At 22.1% G+C, this 8,890-nt stretch overlaps 2 protein-coding genes across 2 annotated transcripts in view; one reads left to right on the top strand and one right to left on the bottom strand.

The window, feature by feature from the left end:
- LOC117172522 overlaps nt 1–3,731 on the bottom strand; it is a 42,650-nt gene extending 38,919 nt beyond the window's left edge. The window contains exon 1 of the mRNA XM_033360545.1: nt 3,647–3,731. The gene's annotated coding sequence lies outside the window, so the exon portion shown is untranslated. The remainder of the gene's footprint in view (nt 1–3,646) is intronic.
- Nucleotides 3,592–8,890, top strand: part of LOC117172521 (ubiquitin-protein ligase E3A) — a 63,113-nt gene continuing 57,814 nt past the window's right edge. The window contains exon 1 of the mRNA XM_033360541.1: nt 3,592–4,285. Within this exon, the coding sequence (XP_033216432.1) occupies nt 4,239–4,285 (47 nt within the window). The 5' untranslated portion in view covers nt 3,592–4,238. The remainder of the gene's footprint in view (nt 4,286–8,890) is intronic.

Raw genomic sequence — 8,890 nt, 5'->3', positions numbered from 1 at the left:
ATAATTAAATTTTCAACTCTTGAAAATTAAAGTGTTTTTAATTAAAGAAAACTAAAAATACAATTGTTGAAATATTAGAAAACTCACAATTAAATTTTGAATGAAAATTCCATGGTGGAAAATTGAAAAAATAAATTTGGAAAAGATGAAAATTTAATTGTTTTAAATCAAAGAAAACTGAAAATATAATTGTGGAAAAATGAAGAAAAATCATGATAGAAATTTTCAACGGATAACAATTAAATTGTATTAAATTGAAGAAAACTGCAAATTGTTAACAATTAAAGAAGATTGAAAATTAAATTTTCAACTGTTAAAAATGAAGAAAATAATAGAAAATTAATTTTTTATTTGTTGGAAAAATGAAGAAAATTGATAATAGAATTTTCAAAAGATGTAAATTAAATTGTATAAATTGAAGAAAATTAGAAATTAAATTTTTATATCCTAAATATGAAAGAAAATTTAATGGATTTGAATTAAAGGAAGCTAAAAATTCCATTGTTAAAGAATAAAGAAAATCAGGAATTGAATGCTTAACATTTGAGAATACTATTTTATTAAATTGAAGAAAACTAAAAAATTCAATTGTTGAAAATTGAATGTTCAATTACTGATACTTGAAGAAAATTGAGAAAGGAATTTTCAAAAGATGAAAATTCAATTGTTTTAAATTTAAGAAAAATAAAAAAATTCAAATTTTTGAATTAATTGTTAAAAGTTAAAATTAAATTTCTCAACTGTTAAAAATGAAAGAAAATTAAAAATTGATTTTTCAACGTTTAAAAATGAAAGAAAATTGAAAATTAATTTTTCATTTGTTGAAGTTGAAAGAAATTTAAAATTTTCAACCGTTGAAAACTGAAGAATATAGATCATTGAATTTTCAAAAAATGAAATTCAATTGTTTTAAATTAAAGAAAACTAATAATTGAATTTTCAACCGTTGAAAGTTCAATTGCTTTAAATTAAAGAAAGCTAAAAAATCCAATGTTTAGAAATGAAGAAAATTGAGAATTGAATGTTTAACATTTGAAAATACAATTTTATTAAATTGAAGAACACTAAAAAATTCAATTGAAGATAATTCATAATTAAATTTGCAACGTATGGAATTTTAATTGTATTAAATTGAAGAATACTGCAAAATATTAATTATTACAAATTAAAAAAATTAATAAATTGATTTTGCAACTATTAAAAATTAAAGGAGATTGAACATTAAATTTTTAACTGTTGAAAATTAAAAAAAAATTTTAATTGATTTTTCATTTGTTGAATATTAAAGAAGATTGAATTTTCAACTGTTTGAAATTAAAGAAGATTCATCATTGAATTTTCAAAAAATGAAAATTCAATTGTTTTAAAATAAAGAAAACTACAAATTCCATTGTTGATAAGTGATGAAAATTGATCACTGAATTTTAAACTGTTGAAAATTAAATTGCTTTGAATTAAAGAAAGCTAAAAATTCCATTAATGAGAAAAGAAAAAAATTGATAACTGAATTTTCCAAAGATGAAACTTAAATTGTATAAATAGAATAAAATTGAAAATTAAATTTTTAATTGTTAAAATGAAAGAAAATTGAATTTTCAATTGTTATAAATTGAAGGGAATTGATAATGGAATTTTCAACATTTGAAAATTCAATTAAATTTTCAACTTTTAAAAATGAAAGAAAATTGAAAATTAATTTTTCATGTGTTGAAGATGAAAGAAAATTGAATTTTAAACTGTTGAAAATCGAAGAAGATTGATTATTAAATTTTCAAAAGATGAAAATTCAATCGTTTTAAATTAAAGGAAACTAAAAATTCGATTGCTGATAATTGAAGAAAATTGATAATTGAATTTTCAACAGATGGAAATTAAATTGTATAAATGGAAGAGAATTAAATTTTAAACTGTTGAAATAAAAAAAAATGAATTTTCAATTATTTTAAATTGGAAGGATTTGATAATTAAATTGTCAAAAGAAAAAAATTAAATTGTTTTAAATTTAAAAGAAAACTAAAAATTCAATTGTTAAAATTGAAGAAAACCGGCAATTGAGTTTTCATTAAATATTCAATTGTGAAATACTGAACTTTTAACTGTTGAAACTTGAAGAAAATTGATAAAATGAATTTTCAAAATATGAAAATTCAATTGTTTAAATTGAAGAAAATTGATAATAGAATTTTCAACAGATGGTTTTTAAATTGTATAAATTGAATAAAATTGGAAATTAAATTTTCAAATCTTAAAATTTAAGAAAACTGATAATTGAATTGTGAAAAAATAAAAATTCAATTTGTTTTTAATTACAAAAAAAACTAAAAATCCAATATTTAAGATTTGAAGAAAATAGACCATTGAATTTTAAACATTTGAAAATTCAGTTGTTTTAAATTAAAGAGAACTAAAAAATCCAATGGTTGAAAATTCAAGAAAATTGATCAAATGAATTTTCAAACAATGAAAATTCGACTTTTAAATGGAAGAAAACCGAAAATTCAAGTGTTGAAAAATGAAGAAAATGAATCGCTGAATTTTCAACAGGTGGAAATTAAATTGAAAAAAAAATCTTAATTGTTAAAAAATTAGAGAAAATTGAAATTTTAATTTTCAACTTTTAAAAATAAAATAAATTTTACTTTTTAATTCTCGACAATTCAAGAACATTGTAAATTAATTTTCCATCTTTTGAAAATGAAAGAAAATTGATTTTTCAACTGATGAAAATTGAAAATTAAATCTTCAACAGCTGAAACTTCAATTGTTTTAAATTGAAGAAAACTGAAAATTCGATTGTTAAATAATGTAGAAAAATTGATCATTCAATTTTCAACATTTGAAAATTAAATTTTAAAATGAAAAAGAACAAAAAAAATTATTGTTGAAAATTAAAGAAAATTGAAAATTAAATTTTGAACTTTTTAAATGCTGAAAATTGAATATTCAATAGTATAAATTAACTGTTTAAAATTGAAGAAAATGTAGTATTCAACTGTTGAATGTTGAAAATTATATAGATAACAGCTGAAAGTTCAATTCTTTTTCATTCCATTCAAAATATTGTCTTTTTCAAAATAGTTTGCATTCGAACGTTTTCTATTCAAAAGCGTTCCAAATGTTGTGTTTAAATTTCAAACACTTTCAATTAGAAATTTCTGTTTCAAAATGTTTAAAAATTAGTTAAATAATGGATTTGAAAAATGTTTATATTTTTCTTATTACGAAATAGAAGTCCAGAGACTTAAACGCGCACGTGCGCTTGCTGTTAATACATATATTGAATTTGTATATTCAAAAACAAAACAAATTTTTTTTAATACTTTACGATATTTAAAAATCAAATTTCTCAATTTTGGCGCCATTTTGTTCGAACTGTCAATATGTGAAATTACACTTATCTTTCTCATTAACACCTATCCGAATTTTATTTATAACTAAATTAGCCCATTTTCAGGTCTCTGTAGCAGCATTTAATCATTTAAATTTACAATAAATAATCTCTTAACAAATTATTTTCTGCGCATGCGCATTTTGAGACATAACCTAAAAATCACGTAATCTCTAATTCTGTCAAATTTGACAGAATTTGTGTTAAGGAATTAATAAATCAATACGCAAGTAAACCTAATGAGGCAGAAATGCATACTTAACCAAAATCTACTTGATTTTCCTTTTGATTCAGCTTCAAAAAACACTAAAATCGGGAATTCTATTTTCGGAAATCGTGGCCGTGAAACGATAATTCTCGAGAAAATAGCAGTCGAGAATCGAAGCTCGAGCTCCGTCGGAACAGACGAAGACGACAGCAAGAGAAAAAATAATAAAAGTGTCATTAGTGTTTCACCGGATTAAAAAAATCGCCCTTTCGTATCGATGATTCGCAGAAATCCAGGACTCAATTTTTAAACGGATCGATCGGCACAGTGTTTTCCAACCTTCCGGGAAGAAATCGTGATCCACAAAAATTGTCATTGCCCCTTTAACCGGAGTCCCTCGCACTTTAAAAACACAGACAGTATCACGAAATACTCAAAAACAGCCAAAAAAATCACACCTTTTGCATGTTTCTCGAGAAAATTGACCGTTTTCAGGAAAAGAAATTTCGAGAAAAGAAATTTGTTGGTTAAGTTCGGAAGTCAGAGTTCGACGTGGTCGACGTCAGGGAAGGAAAAATCTTCAGAGGATCAAGATTTTTAGTTGCCGGGAAAGGGTGACAAAATTTCGACGATTTGCATTCTATGAGCTCTAAGGGCCAAGAGGACCCTGGAGAAGACCTCGCTTCCAGGTACAATTTTTTTCCCTGATTATGTGCCGTTTTTTCTAGAAATATTTAGAATTTATGGTATTTTTTATTTAAAAATAATATTTAGGGAAGATCTGATTGTAGGAATCTTTCACTTCCTTGATATTTCTTCACTCCCGCGCGTCACATTTCGATGTTTGATGTCAAAATTAGGTTTGTTTATGTCGCGTGCTTTCCTTGATTTTACTACGTCTTGTTCTATTTTTAGCTGGGGAGAATAACAATTTTCTATGATATCAGGAAGTCGAAAAACTGCAGGTTTTACGATTGCTCGGGTTTGTTTTGTTGTTAATGATCGATTTATAAGTATAGTATTTTGACGAGAAGAAAATAATTGGTGAATGTGCAAAGTCATTCGTGAGCTTTGTGATTGTGAAGTTAATTTTTTTTTATGTTGCTTTTGAGAACCATTGTAGTCTTTGTCCTTTCGTAGCTTCTTGCAGTTTATTATTAGATTTGAAGATATTTTAACTGTTGGTAATGTCTTTTTAAAATTTTTTGAACTAGAAAATTCAAGAATATTCAAAAAAAATTTTGAGAATATTTAAAAAACTATAAGGATGACATTAAAACTATGGTATTTATAATAAATGAAACTATTTTTTATTACTGCAATTAAATTAATTTCGATTGTGGCATTTTTAGAGATTTTAAAGAGCATCACCACACATTCTTCCTACAACGGCAGTACCACACACTTCAGTCACTCTCTTATCAATGACTTTCTTTATATTGTTTTGCATTTTCTCATCTTCTTCTGTTTTGATTTTATTTTAAATTTCTTTGACTAGTTGTTTTGCTTTCCTTTTTTTCCTAATAATCTTCAACTCTATTTCACCACACATTTTTCCTACAACCGCAGTACCACACACTTCAGTCGCTCTCTTATCAATGATAAATGAAATTATTTTTTTTACATCCCAAAAAATATAATAGTTGATATTCAAACAAAAAAAGATTTTATTTGGAAATAAAAAACAGTTTAATATAACCAAAAAAGATTAATTTTCAACAAGATATTTGTATCCTCGACAAAAAAGAGATTAACATTTAATTATACATTGCATTTTTAACCAAAAAAATTGATTTTGTACCAAAAAGATGTGATATATAAACTAAATACGTATGTTTTTTATTAAATGGTTCAATCTCCAACTATAAATATTAATCTTCTACCAGAAAAGATAAATTTTTAACAAAATAAATAAATTTTTAACTAAATATTTGAATTTTCTACCAACAAATTACGAATTTTCAACAAATGAATTTATCTAAAAATTTTGAAAAATAGATCTGATAATAGTCCAAATTTTATTTAGTTAATTTTTAATCTACATTCTTTTTCTACAAATTTTAAACTAAATAGTTGAATTTCTAACAAAAAATAATGTAGTGTAATTTTTATTGTGAAGGCTTATTTTTCAAGTAAGAAAAAAAGAATTTTATACCAAATTGTGAAAATTTCAAGTCAAAAAGACGATTTTTCTATTAAAAAAGTTGAACTTTTAACCCATGAATATGAATTCTCAAAAAAAAAAATTATTTTACAACTAATCAATTCGATTTTCAATAAAATAGTTGACTATTCAGTTTAAGAAAATAGTTTTTAACCGCAAAAAAACGATGTTTCAACTAAAATTATAAATCTTTTACCAGAACAAAATTAAATTTAAGAATGCAGTAGTTCAACTTTCAATCAGGGAGTTGAATTTTTAATATAAAAAGATGAACTTTCATCGAAAATTGTAATAAAAACAGTTGAATTTAAACAAAAAAGGCCAATTTGAAACTAAACAATTGAATTTTTAATAAAGAAATTTATTTTCTTTAAAAAAAACGAATTTTAAACAAAATACAATAGTTTTCAACCAAATAGTTAAATTTTTCTACCAAATTTTCTTCATTTTCAAACTATTTTGTTGAAAATTCACTTTTTTTTTAACACTGCCTTTTCTGGTATAAAATCGACTTTTATGGTAAAAAATCATTTTTTTGTTTTCAAAATTAATCTCTGTTTAAAAATGCTTCTTTTTTTTGAAAATTGAACTATCTAAGATGAGGATTTATTATTTTAGTTGAAAATTAATTGTAATACTTGAATTTTCAACCGAAAAGAAGAATTTTCATGCAAAAGGATTAATTTTCTACCAAAATACCATTTCCTTGTATAAAAAATAAACTATTTTATTGTAAATTTTTTTCTTTTTTTGTTAAAAATAATTTTCTTCTTAAACTGAAAATACTTTTCTAGTTGAATATTCCATAATTTAAGACGAAAATTCATTTTTTGACTAAAAGTACATTTATTTAATTTCAGGTTGAAAAATGATATTTTTTATTCGAAAATTCGTATTTCTTGGTTGAAAATTGATTTTCTTATCCTAAAACATAATTATTTAAGTTTTGTTTAACAATTTATCTTTTTTGAGTAAAAATTATTTTTGTTGTTAACTAATTAAAATGAAGATTTACTGTTTTAGCTAGAAATTGATTTTTTTTTGTTCAAAATATTGTATTTTTTGGTAGAAAATTAATTTTTTTCTTCGGAAATTAATTTTGTTCTTTAAAAATTCTTCTTTTTGGTGAAAATTTTAAGTATTTTAGGTAAATATTCATAATTTTAGTTAAAAATTCATCAGTTCAGATGAAAATTAATTTTTTTTACTAAAAATCTAACTATTTTATTTTGTGTTGAAAATTAATTTTTTATTAAGTTCAAAATCCAACAATTTGGTTGAAAACTTGTCTCCTTTGATTGAAAATTTAACTACTTAATTGAAATTCATTTACTTAGTTGAAAAATTCTGTTTTTTGGTAGAAAATTAATCTTTTTTTTACAAATTAATGTTTCGTTTGAAAATAATCTGACTGTTAAGAAAATTTAAGTATTTCCGTTAAATATTCATAATTTTAGTTGAAAATTCATCAATTTAGATGAAAATAATTTTTCTTACCAAAAATGTAACCATTTCATTTTCTGCTGAATATTTATTTTTTATTAAGTTCAAAATTCAACAATTTGGTGGAAAATTGATCTCCTTTGATTACAAATTGAACTATTTCATTGTAATTCAATTTTTAATAGTTAAAAAATTCTATTTTTTGTTAAAAAATTAATCTTTTTCTTTGGAAATTAATCTTGTTGTTTAAAAATTGATTTTTGTTTTGTTTAAAATACAACTATTCCAGTTGAGGATTCATTATTTTAGTTGAAAATTCATCAGTTAATAAAAAAAACTACTTTTTTGTACTAAAAATATAACTATTTCACTTCGGGTTGAATATGGATCTTTTTTAAGTTCAAAATTCAACTATTTGGTTGAAAATTCAACCATTTCGTTAAAATTCATGTATTTTGTTGAAAAATAATATTTTTGGTAGAAAATTAATCTTTTTGCATGAAAATTAAATTTATTCTTAAAAAATTCTTCTTTTGGTTAAAACTTCAACTATTTCAATAAAATATTCATAATTTTAGTTTAAAATTCATCAGTTAAGATGAAAATTAATTTTTTTACTAAAAATCGAACTATTTCATTTTCTGTTTAAAATTAATTTTGTGATTTGATAATTAACAGGCAAATTTTACAAATAGACAAATTTTTTTAAATTTGTCTTTTTTAGTTGAAAATTCAAATATTTCGTTAAAATTAATTATTTTGTTGAAAAATGGTATTTTTGGTAGAAAATTATTTTTTTTCTGAAAATTCATCTTATTGTTTAAAAATTTAAGTATTTGAGTTGAATATTCATAATTTTAGTTGAAAATTCATCAGTTAAGTTTAAAATAAATTTTTTTTGCTAAAAATGTCACTTTCCCATTTTCTGGTAAAAAATGATTTTTTTAAACTTAAAAATTCAACTATTTCAATGAAATTCATGTATTTAATTGAAGTTAGTTGGCAAATTGTATTTTTTGGTATAAAATAAATTTTTTTCTTTGTCAATTAATATTTTGTTTAAAAATTAATCTGTTAAAAAATTCAAGTATTTCGTTTGAAATTCATAATGTTAGTTGAAAATTCCTTAGTTAAAATGAAAATCAATTTTTTTTTTCTAAAAATATAACTTCCATTTTCTGGTAAAAATTGATTTTTTTCAAGTTGAACGAGTATAAAATTAATCTTTTTGTATCCAAATTAATCTTTTTGTTTGAAAATTAATCTTATTGTTAAAAAATTTAAGTCAATTTAAATTTTATTTATCTTTTTCTTTGGAAATTAATATTATGTTTAAAAATTATCTGATTGTAAAAAACTTCAAGTAAATCAGTTAAATATTCATAATTTTAGTTGAAAATTCCTCAGTTAAGATGAAAATCATTTTTTTTTTTTTTTGCTAAAAATATAACTTCCATTTTCTGGTAACAAATGATTTTTTTTTAAACTTAAAAATTCAACTATTTCATTTAAATTCATGTATTTAATTGAAGTTAGTTGGCAAATTGTATTTTTTGGTAGAAAATTAATCTTTTTCTTTGGAAAATAATATTATGTTGAAAAATTAATCTGATTGTTAAAAAATTCAAGTATTTCAGTTAAATATTCATAATTTTAGTTGAAAATTCCTCAGTTAAGATGAAAATCA

This window comes from Belonocnema kinseyi, chromosome 5 (genome assembly GCF_010883055.1).
Source record: "Belonocnema kinseyi isolate 2016_QV_RU_SX_M_011 chromosome 5, B_treatae_v1, whole genome shotgun sequence".
In the NCBI taxonomy this organism is placed as follows: Eukaryota; Metazoa; Arthropoda; class Insecta; order Hymenoptera; family Cynipidae; genus Belonocnema; species Belonocnema kinseyi.
This window is presented reverse-complemented; position numbering and strand designations above follow the sequence as displayed.